Here is a 17,391-nt window from a genome sequence, read left to right as displayed (position 1 = left end):
GTGTCTACCCAGAAGTGACGCATGTCACAGGCCTGCCTTCATAGAGCCTCTTGTATCGAAATATTGGTGAAAAACAGTAAAATCTACCACAAAATACCTGCTAGTAGTCATTGACAGGCCTAAGAATCGCAGACAACTTGCCTGAACGATGAGTGTCTGAGTAGCCTGGGGACTGCACAGAAGACGGCTCCCTATTGCCCTGGTTCACGGGTGTTATTATTGCCTATTCATTCTTAATCTACTTATAGAGCATCTCGATGGCCTGTTGCTGGGACACAATTCTACAGCTTATCTCTGATGTCACGGATGTGCAGGGCTGCAGCGTCTCTGAGGGCATAAGCAGCCATCTCCACCTCTGTACCCAGTGCCTGGACAAATATTTGACCTATAAATTCGTATTTTACTCCTCCTAATAGATACCTGGTTTCTCTGCTCTTGTGTCGAAGGCAGAGGCAACTTGAAAAGTCCAGCACACCATTCACCTTGGGTTGAGGACATCCAGAAGGTAAGAGTGATGGAGAATGCCCTGAACTTAAACAACTTCACTGTCAGGGTTTTATATCAAGGGGATTCTGAACAAAGATAGGATCCTGGAAAGGCAAACAGCAGAGGGCTCCCCACTGCCTGGCCGTTGGGGGATGGGGGCTGGTTTGGTGACAGGAGGGTTGAGAACCAGGCGGTAACCTGAGAATCTTCTATCAAACCGAACAGGGGCTTCCCTAAGAAAATGTATGGTTGTCCCCTCTCCACACATGGAAGGGCCCAGCCTGCTCCCATGATGCGACCTGGCATTGGGAGGGTCACAACATATGAGAGCGTTAAGAGTCACACAGCCCTGGCTTTACTTGGCACCTAGGCTACCAAGCCAGGGACCATGGCTACTACGGTTGGGACGAGGCCGAGAATGGTTGACCTTTGCCCATGGCTGTGTTGACCTTTGCCCATGATGTAGGTGCAAGGGAGGCCTCTATGCTCAGGCATGGGTTAGGGCTTGAATTTTCTGAAAAACTTGCCTCAGTTCTCTGCCTTAGTCAAGCGGTGCATATAGAGCCCAGCTGGACCTCCGTATTTGTTCTCTGTGCTGGAGAGCAAACCAGACCCCCGCAGCCCCACAGTGGATCTGAAGCCTCCTCCCATAGGGTGTGGGGTCTCAGCATCCCCGGCCTTCAACACCACAGGAGATTTCCCTCCTTCCTACTGAGTCACATAGTTTTGCACTCTTCTTTCCTTCCCTCTTGTCAAGAAACAGGCTGGGCTTAAGTGTTGGGATGGGTAGTGATTACTTTTAGAAGGTCTGCCCACACCACGGTGACCTTGCATGGATCCCGGGGGCCATATTGCCCTGTGCGGTCCCACCTTCCGGGATTAGGTCATTGGACTGGAGGTGGGCATCTGAGACAGACTCATTTTTATAGGAGTTTTGAACTGATATCAAGCAAGGGTTTCTAATCTCCGTGTGGCGATTTGTGTGACACACGTTTCCCCACGCTTGGGCAGTCAAGAGACTGGGAAGAAGAGGAAGCTGGTGTGTAAAGGAGGACGAAGCAAGGATGCAGAGAGGGGTAGAAGCCAAGGAGACGGCTCGATGTTGCCTGCGCTCCCCCCGAACCCCCTTCCCCATCCTCCCTGGGCCAATTTAGAGCTCTCTGTTCTTAGAAAAAATACTTCTGGAGCGCCTGGATGGCTCAGTCGGTTCAGCATCCGACTTCGGCTCAGGTCATGATCTCATGGTGTGTGAGTTCGAGCCCCACACCGGGCTCACTGCTGTCAGTGCAGAGCCTGCCTCAGATCCTCTGTCCCCCTCCCCTGCTTGCACTCTCCCCCCAAATAAAATAAACATTTTTCAAAAAAATAAACAACAAGAAAAAAATGCTTCTCCTTCGCTGAAGCTGGATCCAGTTGTTCTTATTTGCAATCATAGTAATAATAAGAATAATTAATAAAAGGCCTTTCTAAGCTCCCTCGGTGAGTGTGTCCGGTGTGGCCTTCCTGTGGAACTGACGTATCGCAGAAGCCGCCAGGAGTGGGGGAGAAAGATCTTGGCAGAGAGCCTGACCCGCCTGCTTTTGTTTTTAGGCATCCTGTCCTATCTACCAGATGAGGCTGCGGGGGTGGTGGGCAGAGGACTGGGGGATCCATTCAGGAAGGGCCAGTCAGGGCAGATCTCATGGTCCCAGAAACAAGGGAGAGAGTGGTTGGCTTCCTGTGTAGGGAGGGGCGTCTGCTGCCCTCCCCTAGGAGCCTGTGCTCCACCCCAGATGTCATTCCAGTTTCTTTACACGTTTTTACGGTACCTGTCACGATGAGCACGGGGTGATGTATGGAACTGTTAAATTACTTACTATACTATATACCTGAAACTAATATAACACTGCACGTTAACTAATTGGAATTAAAATAAATACTTCATTAAAAAAAAAAGAAAAGAAAAGAAGGGGCACCTGGGTGGCCCAGTCGCTTAAGCGTCCGACTCTCGATACAGGCTCAGGTCGTGATCTCGTGGTTCGTGGGATGGAGCCCCAAGTTGGGCTCTGCTGACAGTGCAGAGGCTGCTTGCGATTCTCTCTCTCTCTCTCTCCTCTCTCTGCCCCTCCCCCGTTCTCATTCTCTCTCTCTCAAAATCAATAAACAAACATTAAAACAACGAAAATAACAAAAAAAATTTTTTTGCCGTTACTGTGTCAGAAAAATCAAACTAAGCTTCGACCTAAAAATGTACAGGCCAAAAGTATAAGCTTTGAGGTCAGTGTCCTTTGTCATGACCGGGCTGTAGCATTGCTACTGACTGTGCCCATGTGTAAGTCCCTGCTCACTCTGTGTCCTGATTTTCACGTCTGCAAAATGAGGAGGCTCTGACTGGATTACCTCTGGTGCAAAGCAGGGAAAGGACATTCCTGCAACCGCCAGGCAAGAGGAGGGTTGGGGATAAATGTGAGCATGGCTGGACACCCTCCATGCCTGAGACCTCAGATGGAACTAGGTGGTGCGGATGGAACTCCCTCCTGTGAACCAAGAGGTGGTCGTATGACAGAGAGAGAGAGAGATTGAGATCCTGGGCCGTGCAAGGATGAGGACCAGTCTACTGGGCATAAGGCTGGGCAGCCAGGGGAGGCAGATGCTCCCTGCCAGGCGTCCATCCCACTGCTGCTTCCCCAGCCCCGGGCTTGAAGCCAGAGGCAGCCACTGAGGCCTGTCAGCCCAGGGCCTCCAGCTTGCGTTTGGCTAGAGGAGCCTGGAGTTCAGGGAGGGGTCCGGAAGAGGGATGTGCATGGGGGAGCTGTCAGGAGAAGGAATTCGAAGCCTTGGACAGAACGAGCTCCACTTGGAGTGAGAGTCCGGCCTGAAGAGAATGGAGAGCAGAGGCCAGCCCTGCACCATTAAGTGGTCAAGTGGGAGGAGGGAGGAGGAAAAGAGGTAGCTAGTTGGGTGAGACCAAGGCAAGCAAGAGTGCTGCCCTGGAAGCCCAGAGGAGGAAGAGTGAAGGTCCGGGGTTGGTCAGCTGGTCAAACATGGCTGACAGTTGGGGAAAGGGAGGAGGGGGGAAGGGAGAGGAGGAGGGAGGGGGAGGGGCCTAGAGGGAGCCACCCGATTTTGCAACGGGGAGGTCTTGGGGACCCAAGTTTATCCCTTGCGACTGGGAAAGCAGCTGGCCCCTTCTTCCTCTGACAAGTCTCCCACGTGTGAAGCCATTTGACTCTGAGAGAGGCTTTCCGCAGGGACCTCCCCGACTGCTCTGTGGAGAAGCCCTGGCCAGCAGAGGCGGCGCCATTTTATTGGGGCATCGGCAGCACACAGGTCTGGGCCCCCACTCGTTGGCCAGGCCCCCACTCGCTGGCCAGGCTCCCGGGTGGAGCACGGCCCCCCACCCTGGTGGCTCAGAACTCGCAGACCACCAGGCGCTGCTCTCCGCAGGCCTTGTCGTTCCACTTGCCATTGGTAAAGATCTCCACACAGTTCTCTGCGCCGCCATTGTTGTTGGGCTCCCCTGGGGCCCAGTTGGAATAGACCAGGGGCTCCCCGGTGGGGTAGATGAACTTGCCTTCCGTCTTGATGTCGGTTATACTCAGGAAAGCAGCCTTGTTCTCAACGGTGACCAGCTGCTGCAGGGCGTCGTTCTCGGCCGCAGAGCGTGGGGAGGCCATCTGTCCCCCGGCCTGTATACACACCTGCTGTGCGTCCTCAAAACTCTTTTCAATACCTCCTGTCTTGAAGATCTTCTCCCCGACACCTCGGCCATTGGGGAAGAGCTCCACTAGGAGAAGAGGACAGTCAGGTTGGGGTTATGGCAGCACCAGGCCAGAGCTCCGGGGCTCTGTGACCTTTGTGCGACAGCCCCCACCCGCCCCGCCCAGCATCCATGTGGGATATCAGGGCACCCGATAGGACAAAACTGAGGCACTTGGTTCCAGTGCACTGGCTTCACAATGCAGCCTGGGAGGAACTCCTGTGGTCCGTAGTTATAGATGAGGACACTAGAACCCAGAGAGGTTAAGTAAGGGGCCCGGAGTCACATACCCGGCAAATGTACGTTTAGGACTGAACCTTGTTTGCTGGGACGCTAGAGCTGGAACGTGCTCTTTCTGTTTCACCCCACGTTGTGTGCTGGGGTCAGTGGGAATTGCAATGACTTTGGTGAGTGATGGCTGGGGCAGTTTCTGATGTGCGTGTGCTGGGGGTGGGGCAGGGGCATCTGAGAGCCTCACTGTGCTAATCTCTGCACTCACTGCAGCCCGATGTTGGCCCCTCGGGATGCATGTGGGTGGCCCCAGCCAGTCAGCCTCTCCAGGGTGCTGGGTGAGGGGATGAAGGCACCTGAGAGGTGGCAGGGGGCAGAGGGGATCAATTCTGGGAGAGCCCTGTTTGGGAATCGGAAGCCAGGTGTTCCGATTGCCACCCCATCCTGGCAATGACTGCCTAGGTGGAAAAAGGAAAGTTACTTCCCTTTTCAGGGTTTCTAATTCCTCATTTCCGAAGCGGGGGTACGCTTCATAAAAACATCAACTATGTGACATATCAGGTGTCTAATCTTCCATCCCATCCCCATCCCTTTGGCTTTTGGGCTCAGGCACGGAAATCTTCAGGGCCGCCGAGAGGGCTGTGCCCTGGCCTCACTGGGCTGGTTAGACCTCAGGGTGCACCCCGAACCCCTGCCCTTCTCTGAGTAGCTTCAACTAGGGCTCGGGGGCAGATTCTCCACAGGCTCAGGACGGACGGAACTCGGGGCAGCCCTGGACAAGGTCAGTGCAAGAGTTCATGTGCCGCTACTGGCTTCTATGTTCCATGCATCTGGGTGGGCACACGTGTGCATACATGAACACGTCCCTGTATTCTTCTGGAGGTACATGGGAGTACTTACCGTCTGGACGTGTGCGTGTACGTATGCGTGTGCTCATGTATGTCATGGTGTGGGGTGAGTGATGGTATTTGAGTACACACATGTGGCCAGCATCTCTGGACATGTTCCACTTCGCAGCGGTGTGCAAAGGAGTGAGTGAACACATGTGCAAATTTGTTGTGGAGGGAGTGAGACATACCCAATACCTGAAACTCCCATCCTTGGTTCTTAGGTACTTGGTACTTAGGAGCCAAACCTGTGTCTTACCCAGTGAGGCCCCTTTAGGATCTACTCCTTTGGAAATCGCTTCTTTTTTTGGATCAGGGAGATTTGATGAATGATGGAGACCCAAAGCTGACGTCAGGGAGAGCTGATGAGGAGGGCCAGTCAAGGACCAAGGTGGAGATTCCAAAAGGCACAGGGTACTCTGCAGGATTCCAGGATTAGGAAGAATCCCTGATTTAAACACCCAGCAGGGTGCAGGGAGAGCCCAGCACTGGCTGGAGCCTAGAGGTGGTCAGTCCCCTTCCAGAGCCATGGGCATGTCCAAGGTGACATACTTGATGGCCACATAGCAAGGCTAGGCCCCCACCAGACTTGAACCCCGAGAGCAGCATCCCAGCCCCAGCCCTCAGGACAGTGTCCAGATTCTCTGCTGCCCTGGGCTGTGAAACAATATCTGGGCACTCACACGCCGGGTCCCACAGAGGTAAGAAATGCATCCTGGGTTGGATGTCCCCTGTCTATCACAGGGAGCAGCACAGGGCAGGCAGGAGTGAAGGTCTGTTGAACTGCACAGGTCTCAGGGCACTGATCGGGTCATAGGTGGCTGTGATGTTGGGGGTGGGGGGGGCATCCCGGAGCCTGATAACCTCCACCAGGCTTCCATCACCCCCATTGAACTGGTGATATGGCCACACCCTCCTCTCTGTCTCTTGCATCTACTTCCAGATCCTGGAGTATAGGGCTGCCTGCTCTGTCTCAGCACTACTCTCAGCCCCAGACCCTGCCCCAGAGCCAGATCCGGCTCTAAATATGGTCCCAACCTGTTCCAATCCCAGACCCAGACCCAGCCAACTCCAAACCAAGGCCCAGGCCCAGTCGGAGGCCTAGCCTTGGCGCCTGGCTCGATTCGGATCCAGGAACGTACCTTTCCTATACTGAGAGAAGGCATTCTGGAGGTGTCGGACCTGTCCACGTAAGGCCTCCACCTGCTGCCTCAGAGCAGTGATGTCTGCAGAAGAGAGAGGTCGAGTGAAGGCAAGCCCAGCATAGCCTGGGGTCAGCTCAGAGCTTGGGCCTTAAGGGAAAGGTACCCAGCTGCAGGCACATATAGGGGACGGGATAAGGAGCTGGGACCAGGCCCTAGCAAGCCCACATCCACTAACACAACTAGCCCCTGTTGCCCCCAGATTTCCTATACTTCTATGAACAAACTGTCCCCGGAGCAGGTCCCTGCACATCACTGACACTGAACCTGTGAAAATTTAACTCCCAATTCTGGGGATCTCATAGCACCTTCTTTGGGGGGACAGGAATATACTTTCATCAGTACTTCCCGTCCACTGGGTTATTTGATAGTCAAAGCTATCTTTTGAATTGGGAAGGGAGCTGTGTTTTCTCTGGTGATCGAATGGAAAAGCTGCTCAGGGCTGCCCTCCTGTGAGTAAGAGTCTAAAACCAGAGCCTCATTCCCCTGCCTTCCTTCCCGCTAGCGTTCCTGCTTCCCACCCGCTCCCTGTGGTTAATGAGGCCGAAGATAGGCTGTCCTGAGATAAAGAAGGCCACCTCCCTCCCCCTGTCCCCACCCCGTGGCGGCTCCCAGATCTAGCAGATGCTGCCTTACCAGGAAGCCCGCTCTCTCCCTTTGCTCCTTTGTCCCCAGGAGCACCTCTGTCCCCCTTCGGTCCTGCGGGCCCTTTGGCACCTGGAGGTCCTGGCGGACCCGTGGCTCCAGCAGGCCCTGGGATCAAAGAAGAACTGGGTGAGCTCTGTATCCACTTTCCAGCATTGTCACCCTCCCAAGACATGGGCTGTCCACCTGGGCTGCGGTCCCCCCTCCCCGATACAGAATGCTCCCCGAACCCAGCCATGCACCCTCCTTGGACATAGACTTTCCCTATGTAACACCCAGTAACACCAGCTCCAACTTGATGAGTGGCGGTGGGGGAGGGGTGCCCATCACCAGCATCAGGGATGCACAAGGGAACCGGAGCCCCGTCCTAGCTCCTTCCGTCACTCACCCACTGCCCCAGCATTTCCAGTGGCTCCACGCTCACCAGGGGCACCTCTCTCTCCTTTAACCCCTGGGGGGCCTCTCGGCCCTGCAGAGCCCTGCATGCCAGGCACACCCACATCTCCTGAGGAAGGAACAAATTGGAGCAAAAGCTGCCGAGAATGTGTTCCACAGTGGACTTTTCACCCTCCGCTCCAAGGGGAGAGAGAACCGGTGAGAAGGTGCTGCTTACTGGCCGGGGTTCCTCCGCGGAGGCGAGCAGGAAAACGCAGTCAATGTGGGAATGTGGGGGAGAAGGGGCCACGACAAGGCCTGCCCAGCGCTGATGGTCTGGGCATTTCCCGGCACTCGAGCCGGCCTTGGGTCACACCCTGGACTGTGCCGTATTCCTCCCTTCTCCCTCCCAGACCGGCCACCTACCAACCACCTACCTTTGGGCCCAGCCTCTCCTTTGGGGCCTGGTGTGCCTTGAGGTCCTACATTTCCCTGCTTCCCTGAGGCACCCTCTCTGCCAGCTGGACCAGGCGTACCTCGAGGTCCTGGAGGTCCTGGGGAAAAGGACCAGCATGGTCAGTGACACTAAATCCTGCCGGAAGTGGGAGCGTCCGAAGAGAGGAGAGCAGTGATAGAAGTCAAGAGAGGCAGCATCGTCATAAAAGGTGATGTCAACAGGAGTTCAGTCTCCCCTGCAATAACCCGGTACCACCTTCAGAACAACCTTCTTCCTTCTTCCTGGGGTGGGATCTGTGCATATCTACTGGCATGTTCTAGAGGCTGCAGCACCACCTGCAGACATCTGCATTCCATGCCCAGCTGCTCACCAGATGGTCCAGAGTCTCCCTTTGGTCCGGGCTCTCCAGCAGAGCCATTCTCCCCTTTGGGCCCAACTGGGCCAGCCGGTCCAGGCGTCCCCGCTCTCCCTACAGCTCCTGGCGAACCTGTAGCAGCAGAAGAAATGGGCACAAACCTTAGGCCCAGAGACGAGCCAGCTGCGTGCACGGTCAGGCCCCTTGCATTCCTTCAGGGTTCTACAGGGTGTAGACGTCCCACTTCCACACTCCTTGGTACAGTGGTGGTCCAGGAAATGGGTGTCCACACCCCTATTTTACAGGTGAGAAAACAGGCTTGCTGGAGCTGGCTGTGAACTCAAGCCAAGACCCATCTGACTTTCCACACAGGGCACCTCCCCCTGCCCCAAGACCACGGTATATACAGCAGGCAGTCTGTCAGCATTTAGCCTTGATCATGGACTCCTTGTTCTCCCCTTCCCAGAACCAGAGTTTATGTCAGAAATGACACCTGGCACCGATCATCAGGGAAATGCAGATCGAGACCACGATGAGATGTCACCTTACCCCTGTTAGAATGGTTATTAGCAAAAAGACAAGAGATAACAAGTGTTGATTAGGATGTGGAGAAAAGGGAACCCCTCATGCGCTATTGATGGGAACGTAAATCGGTGCAGCCACTGTGGAAAACAGAATGAAGGGTCCTCAAAAAATTAAAAATAGAGTTTTACACTCAGTTCTGTACATTTGGTTATTCTTTTTGTTGTTGTTGTTGTTTTTTGTTTTTTGTGTTTTTACTGAGGTGAAATTCATGTAATATAACATTAGCCTGTTGTAAAGTATACCATTGATTGGCAGTTAGCACGTCCACAGTGGTGTGCAATTACCTCCTGTATTTAGTTCAAAATCACTTCGTCACCCAAAAAAAAACCCATAGCCACTAAGCCATCACCCCCAACCTCCCCTTTCCCCAGCCTCTTGATAGCACTACTCTGCTTTCTGTCTCTATTTCCTATTTTGGACATTTCATATAAATGGAATCAGACAATAGATGACCATTTATGTCTGGCTGTTTTAACTCAGAGTGACATTTTTGAGGTCCATCCACTTGGCAGTGTGTCTCAGGGTTTCATTCCTTTGTGTGGCTGAGTAGTATTCCACTGTGTGGACAGAACCTGTCTTGTTCATCCACTCATCAGTTGATGGACACCTGGGCTCTTCCCATCTCTGGGCTGTTGGGAATAAAGCTGTTATGAACATTCATGTGCAAAAAGAGAAAGAATGACACCTGACAGGTGCCGCTGACTTGTTCATTCACTCATCTGTTCACTGAGAAACCATCTGTGGAATATAACCGGGCAAGATGCAAATGTTAGCACCAGAACCCGGTCTGCAAGAGATTTGCAATAGGATTTTAAACGGTGAGGCACAAGTAATGAGTGAGGAAGAAGATTCGCAAGATGCCCCTTGTCCTACCACATCATCACCCCACCCCAGTACACACACATATGGCCAGAGCTGTCTTCCTGAGGGAGCAAATGGGACTTCAGGGTCAGGAGGATTTAGAGAGACTCGCAGAGGGAAGAGGACATGTCAGGCTTGGAGACTTGTGCTCCAGGAGGGGCCAGGCCTGCCTGGGTAACACTGTGCTGGTGGTGGGGGTGGGTGCCTGTGATGGGTGACTGAGAGGCTCTGTGCTGGGCATTGTATCCTGCCTCTAGTTATGATCCTCACCAGGAATGAAATGGAAGCATGGAGGGTTACAGGATGGGCCCCTCACCCCATATCCAATAGGGCACCATGCTGGGCAGAGATGTCCTATCCCTAGGCTGAGGTCCCCTTGGGCTCCACCCTGGCTGGGATGGCAGCCGGTAGAAAGAGTGTTAGAGGTCTCCCATCCATGGTGTAGAAGTCCTGGAGACCATGAAGGGACTCCCTCTTCAACAGCAAGCACCCATGCCTCCCAAAGCACTAATTTTGCATCCCAGTGTCCCCCAAAGGCCAGCCCTGTGCCTTAACGCCACCTGAAGTGAAGCTTTGTGGACCCGCGGTCTGGCCAGTCTGAACTGCACTAAATTCCTCCTTTCCTTACATCTTACAGCCACTCATTCCACAAGTACTCACTCGAAACTTCTACTGTGCACAAGACACCATCGGCAATGCGGGGACACAACAGTGAAAAAAGCAGACACAACATCAGATCCCTCTTTCTCTTGGGGCTGAAACCCAACTGCACAGAGACAGATCATAAAAATCAAAATGTACAACATACGGTTTATTAGAGCAGAATAAGTGCCATTGAGGAAAAATATAGCACAGAGAGTGTCAGAAGGCAGGGGTAGTGTCTTCCAAGTAGGGTGGTCAGGGACAGACTCGTGGAGAAGGTGGTCTGTAAGTAAGGCCGTGAAGGAGCCGAGGAGTGACCCACAGGGACAGCTATGGGAAGAGCAGTGATAGGGCCCTGGGGTGGCAGGGGGCTGGATGTGGTTAGGGACCAGCAAGGAGCCAGTGTGGCCAGAAGAGGTGAGGTCAGAGGAGTATGCAAGGGTGAAGAGTGTCCTTGTGAGCTGCTGAGGGGTGTGTGGTTTTACTCCGGGAGATACATGCCTATATACACTAAATCCTTCTGGAATCTTGGAGATGCTGAGGAATAAGAGGACTGTCCCTGGAAATACAGGCTGCAAAGCAGTGTGGGGTCTTACTGGACCTCCATGATACACCTGAGGCATTACCGCATTGAGCCCTCTCCACCGCCTACCTCTGCTCAAGGCTCTCTTCTCTCAGGCTTATCTTGTCCTTACAGCAGGTTCTTGGAACCCTGTGCATCAAAATCTGCAGGGGACATTGTCACAAGGGCAGACTCTGGCCCCAGTCAGACTTACATGGGTCAGGATTTTGAGATGCTCCAAGCTCGGTAGGAAATTCTCAGACCCATAATGGTTGAGTGACTAACATGCCTGCAATTCAGGAGCCAGAGTGCAGCCTGGTCCCCTGGCCCATCTGTGCATGGTTCTCTCTCCAAGCACCAACCCAAGGCCGGGCTTGGAATGTGCATGGGGCGAACCACCTGCAGAAGAGAGGGAGGTCTCAGCCACACTCTATGCTTAGGCTCACAGTGTGACCATAGGAAAGGGCCCCCCAGGATTCAGTTCAGGGCCCCTTTGAGAGCTAGAGAGAGCGAGGATTCTCCAAGATGCTGACACCTTGAATACGCCTTCCGAGTTCACTTCCAGGGGCCTTCCCTGAGTCCCGGGCCATTCATGTCGGTAGCCACTTTCTGTCTGTAAAGGACAGATAGGTACTCACTTGTCCCTTATCCTACAAAGCCTGGGGATGCTACCTATTCTTTCCAACTTAAATGTTGTTAGTTTCCTTCCTCCCCAACCAAAATGCCAACTCCCAAAAGATAAAGACCACGGTTGATAGCTCCATAGCCCTAGCCCAGAACCTGGGGGTCCCTTGTCCTAGATGCTGGCTCACTGAATTCTGACTCCTTGCCACTGGACCCAGATCCTCCCCTACGGGACAGTACTTCCCAGATGATTCCCTTAAATAATCAGTACCTGTGGAAACCTCACGAGAATTCACCCAATTGGTCCAGCAGAAAGATGTAACTTTATCCTAACAACCTGACAAAAAAGAAAGCCTTGGCTCCGTTATTTGTCACTATGTAGTAGATATTATTCCCATTTATAGATGAGCAAACTGAGACTCAGGGGCACTGGCTTGTCCCAGGGTGGGTCCCTGCTGTAGAAATGGAACTGGTAGTCAAGCACAGATCTGTCTGATGCAGAAGCTCGTGTCCTTTCCCCTCCAGACTGGGTGTCATTTAGCCTCTCCGTGTCACAATTTTCTTACCTGTCAAATGAGATTCATATGTTCCCTGTAAGACTTCTGGTAGGATTAAATGAATTACTCAGTGAACGCCCAAGCACAAGGCTGGACACAGGAATGTGAGCTCCCTTTCACTCTCTCTGTAATGTATTAGGACAGATCCTTGTGATCAGATCTGAGTATGGGGTCACAGAACCTCATTCTTTCCCGTCCTTCATGACTATTGAAAAAAATATATATTTTAAAATTTGAATTCAAGTTACTTAACATACAGTGGAGTCTGGGCTTGGGGAGCAGAACCCAATAATTCATCTGTTATGTAGAACCCCCAGTGCTCATCCCAACAAGTACCTTCCTTAATGCCCGTCACCCATTTAACCCATCCCTCCACACACCTCCCCTCCAGCAACCCTCAGTTTCTTCTTTGTATTCAAGAGTCTCTTGTGGTTTGCCTCCCTCTCAGTTTTTATCTTATTTTTCCTTTCCTTCTCCTGTGTTCATCTGTTGTGTTTCTCAAATTCCACATATGAGTCAAGGCATATGATACTGAAAATATTTGACACCCTGCACCGACCCTATTTAATCCAGGTGACCAACTGTTAAGTCCTGGAGCAGGGTTCTGGAGAGCCACAGATTCGATTTACCCACCATTTCCTCATTTTTGGAGTGGGAGGAAGGAGAAGGTGCCAAAGAAGGAGACAAGTCAGCTGGCAATGGAGGGAGGCACCTGGGGGCTCAGAGCAGCAGTCATTTTCCAATCGGTAAGGCAGTGTTTCAGATGGACCAAACATCTAGGGGAAACCCATCCGCTCAGGAAGAAGAAGTCCACCTCTGAGCCTTCCGTAGCAGAACATCCCAGTACTTCTGGGTTGGTTACAATTCCAATGCCCACCCCTTTCCACTAGGACAAGCCAGTGGTCCCAGCTCTACCTGGATCCCCCTTCTCGCCCCGGGGGCCCTCTCTCCCATCCCGTCCATCGCGACCAGGCAGGCCGTTCTCCATGGGGCTACACATGACCAAGGTGCAGGCGCTGGCAGCTGTTCTCTGGAAATAGGTCTTCATTTCTGTTCCCAGTGACCTCAGGGGCTGTGTGAACAGCATCAGCACGGAGAGAGGGATGAGAAGCATGGCCTAGGCAGGTGAACAGAACGAGAAAGGACATGCTCTTGGTCCCAGGACATGGGTTAGGGCTTGGCCCAGCTCCTGAAGGTCAGGAGAAGCACCTCCCCACCTGCCCTCCCTCCATGGGGCTGAGAGAAGCAAGTCTCCCAAAGCAGTTTAGGGACCAGGTGGGCATATGGTCTGGTCTGGGAAAGCATGAGTTACCCAGCTGGAACTCAACTATAAGTTCACAGGAGAATCCACCTATTCTCAGATGCCCGTGTTGTCCTTTCTTGTGACTTCCCTTGGGGACTGCCGTCGACACAGGGGTAGGATGTAGAAATCCTCACTGAGGCCACATGTCACATCAGGAAGGATTCACTGGGTGCTTCCGGGAAGGACCTTTCCCGTCTTTGGACCTCCAGCTCCCTGTCTATACCGTCAAGGTGGTTGGCTTAGCTCTGACAGGGCAACCCCCTTTCCTCTCACTTGCTGCCTTGGATGGACCAACACTCTTGGTGTCTGCAGTGCGGTTCTGGAAAGGAACTAGGATCCTGAACGCTTAGTGATGTCTGTCCTGAGCACAGGCTGGGTGTGTGGTTGCGTGTTTTCCAAGCGATTTGCCATCCCTGAACTGGACACCATCTCCATGAGGAAATTCACACACAGAACCCAAGTGAAAGTTCTCAGGGAAGCTAACTTAGCAGCTGGAGAGCCCCTGGGGCATGCAGCATTCTGCTCTGACCACCTAAAAGAACTTGAGAGAAAGGCCTCATGGAGGAAAGGGCCACGTGAGGTGGGTTCAGTCAAGGGAAGGCTAGTTCGGGATAGGGAGAGCAGATGTCCAATAGGGCGTCCAGGCACCATCTGATTAGGACTTAGGGACTAAGTGAGACCGGGGCAGGTACAGGGCCTCGGTCACCTCCACTCTTGGACTTCTTTCCTCTCTCAGAGAAAAACGGTAAGGTTATGAGCATGGGAAGAGCTTGTGGGAGTTGCAGAGGCTAGGAACAAAGCCTGGGGGACACGTGCAAAGGAGAAGGGGGTCACCAGGCAGGCTGAGGTGGTGGCAGGGCAGGGGCTTTCATGGCCAGAGAAGTGCCTTCTCCAGGTTGCTCGTGACCCTGGGCTGGACGATCCCTATTTTGCAGGAGCCTCTTTCAGTTGTGAATTCGCCACTTGCCTGGGTTTCCTGGGAATCTCTAGAAACACCCAGGTGAGCTCCCTTATTGCGGCAGAGGCTCAGTCATGAGCACTGAAGGACCCAGGCCAGAACGAGGGCATTGTCCCCTGGTCCGCAGCTACAGCACCTCTGGGGCTCTGCGCCCCGAATCGGAGGAAGAATGAAAACCAATCGACATTCTGCCCAGCAGCTCAAGGCACCAGCACCCACTGTAGCCGGAAGGGGCCGTGAAGAGAGGTGACTCACAGGTTTTCAGACCCACGATTCAGACGCGGCATCTTAGCTGGGGCTATGGAGGGAGTGGGCAGAGCTGCAGCCCCCTCGGCCCACCGTGTCCGTGCCAAGCTTTCTGATTCAGATTTTATTGAGAAAAAAAAAAAATGACTCCTCTGAAAAATGGATGGAAAATTAGTGACTTAGCCCAGTCTCTTTTTTAAAGTAAAGATGTGAGGCTAAGGGAGAAGCATGAATGTCCACGTCCTACAGGCAGTTGGTACCCGGATGGGCTTAAAAGGCAGGCCTGTGGAGACCTGGTCTGTTTCTCCTCTACCACCCTCCTTTCTAAATAGATCAGGAATTGGGGCGCCTGGGTGGCTCAGTCGGTTAAACGTCCGACTTCGGCTCAGGTCACGATCTCGCGGTCCGTGAGTTCGAGCCCCGCGTCGGGCTCTGGGCTGATGGCTCGGAGCCTGGAGCCTGCTTCCGATTCTGTGTCTCCCTCTCTCTCTGCCCCTCCCCGTTCATGCTCTGTCTCTCTCTGTCTCAAAAATAAATAAAACGTTAAAAAAAATTTTAATAAATAGATCAGGAATGGAGGGGAACAAGAGAGAAGTTGAAATTGCCTGTTCCCCTGGGGCTTCCAGACAATGGCATCTGGCATCTGGGTGGGTATCATCCAACTGACCGCCCTCCACAGCCCAGAGAGCAAATCTCCCACTGAGCATAGGGAGCAGTGAGGGGCGAAAGAGCACTCCTCATCGCCTCACCCCGTCCCCCACCTTTCACACTTCCTAGACCAGAACAGACCAGACCCTGCCTCCACAGCACCAGTTGGATAAACCAGCCATATGGGCAGAGAGATATTCATCGGGCATTGAAAAAAAAGACAAAATGAAGGCAAGGATAGAGACTCACAGATGCTGCCTCTCGGACTCCAGGATCTCCAGGCAAATTAGCCTTTCCTTGGCAGGCACTGGCTATTTATGCCTGCCCTGTCACCTGAGCTGCCCAGCCCTGGTCTTTGAAGAGCTCTTTTCAAGAAGTGGGGCCATTTCTTCCTTGTTGACTCACTCTCACCCCACTTGGGTTCTGGAAACCTGCCACTGATATTCATAACACTGCACACATATCACCTTAAATGTTATACGGCACTCTCAGTCCGTGATCTCACCTGTACCTCCCTAGAGCCCTGTGAGTTAAATGGCATTATTCGTGTCTGTATTTTACAGATGTCCGAAAATCTGAGCTCCAGAGAAGACCGGCAAGCGGCACAATGATCTACGTCTATTGTCAATGCGCCCCGCGTCTGCAGATTCCAAGATCCAGGACCTGCTGTGCCCCCTTCTCTTCCTCCTTCACCTCAACTTTACTGCCCAGATATTGGGAAAGAGCTGGCAGTTCCTTGGCATATCCGGGCAGGGGTGGGGCAAGTAGAGGGGCTGTGGAGGCTGCAGCCTGTGGGGCCACTCTTGCAGGGTCACTCTTTTGCTTCCTACTTTAGATCTTGGAGACACCCCCACTTGTCTTTTAGGGGATGGCCTTCCCTTAACTTCCTTGACCTTATCTCCCACCTTCTTGGCTGGAGCTTGCCCTGTGCATTGCTCAGGTGACCAGTTTGGACTCCTGAGTTGCTGATACACTGTTGTAGCCATGTCCAAAGAAACTCTAATGTCCAGTTGCGCACCCTCCTGCCTTTGATAGCAAAGGAAGTCTCTGCTTGCTTCTAGATTCTTGTGTCTTTATCTCTTGCATGGATTCTTTTCCTAGATCCACATGCCAGCATCCCCATGTGTCCAAGCTTCTCTTTTAGCCCCTCCATTGGGGGTGCTGACTTGTTTTCAGCTTCTGATGCTCCTGTGGCATCCCCTTGTGTACTGCTGAATCTATAATGCTTCAATTCATAGGGAAAGGTCTTCTGTTTCCTATGCTGAATTTTTTTTTTTTTTGAGGCAGGATCCATTATAGAGCTACCTGAGCCCCTAATGACAGAACTCTTTCATTATTAACACACAGCCCTCTCCATTCTAGGATGTTCATGTGCTCCTAGAGATCTAGATCAGCATGGGATTCCATTTCTCTCCCCAAATTTGGCAAGGTTTTTTTTTCCATCACTATTTCTTTAAATAAACTTTGTTTCTCCATCTAGCTCTCTTTCTTAGGATTCCCCCAATGCATATATTATTTCCTTTGATGATGTCCCATAAATCCTATAGGCTTACTTACTTACACTTTTTTTTCCCTTCTCTGACTGGGTAATTTCAAAAGATCTACCTTCAAGTTCACTGATTTATTCTTGTACTTGGCCAAGTTTTTTGTTGACTCTCTTGAATTTTTCAGGTCAGCCATTGTATTCTTCAGCACTAGGATTTGGTTGGTTTTTTTTTGTTAGTTTTTTTGTTTTGTTTTGTTTTGTTTTTTGGGTCTGACTCCATATGAAGGGCAACAAAAGCAAAAATAAACAATTGGGACTGCATCAAACTAAAAAGGTTCTGCATCATGAAAGAAACCATCGACAAAACTAAAAGACAAACTACTAAATGGGAGAGGATATTTGCATATGATATATCTGATAAGGAGTTCATATCCAAAATATATAAAGAACTCATGCAACTCAATAACAAAAAAAACCCCACAATCCAATTAAAAAATGGGCAGAGGATCTGAATAGACATTTTCCCAAAGATGACATACAGG

General features: G+C 52.1%; 1 protein-coding gene across 1 annotated transcript; it reads right to left on the bottom strand.

Moving 5' to 3' along the window:
• Positions 1–3,704: 3,704 nt before the first annotated feature.
• Positions 3,705–15,707, bottom strand: SFTPD (surfactant protein D). Its single transcript, XM_007095610.3, has 8 exons — positions 15,613–15,707; positions 13,124–13,325; positions 8,393–8,509; positions 8,003–8,119; positions 7,579–7,695; positions 7,182–7,298; positions 6,486–6,569; positions 3,705–4,252 (listed from the first exon to the last, which is right to left on the bottom strand). The coding sequence occupies exons 2-8, from the start codon at positions 13,320–13,322 to the stop codon at positions 3,876–3,878; spliced, it is 1,128 nt and encodes a 375-aa protein (XP_007095672.1). The 5' UTR covers positions 13,323–13,325; positions 15,613–15,707; the 3' UTR covers positions 3,705–3,875.
• Between the last annotated feature and the right edge of the window lie 1,684 nt (positions 15,708–17,391).

This window comes from Panthera tigris, chromosome D2 (genome assembly GCF_018350195.1).
Source record: "Panthera tigris isolate Pti1 chromosome D2, P.tigris_Pti1_mat1.1, whole genome shotgun sequence".
In the NCBI taxonomy this organism is placed as follows: domain Eukaryota; kingdom Metazoa; phylum Chordata; class Mammalia; order Carnivora; family Felidae; genus Panthera; species Panthera tigris.
This window is presented reverse-complemented; position numbering and strand designations above follow the sequence as displayed.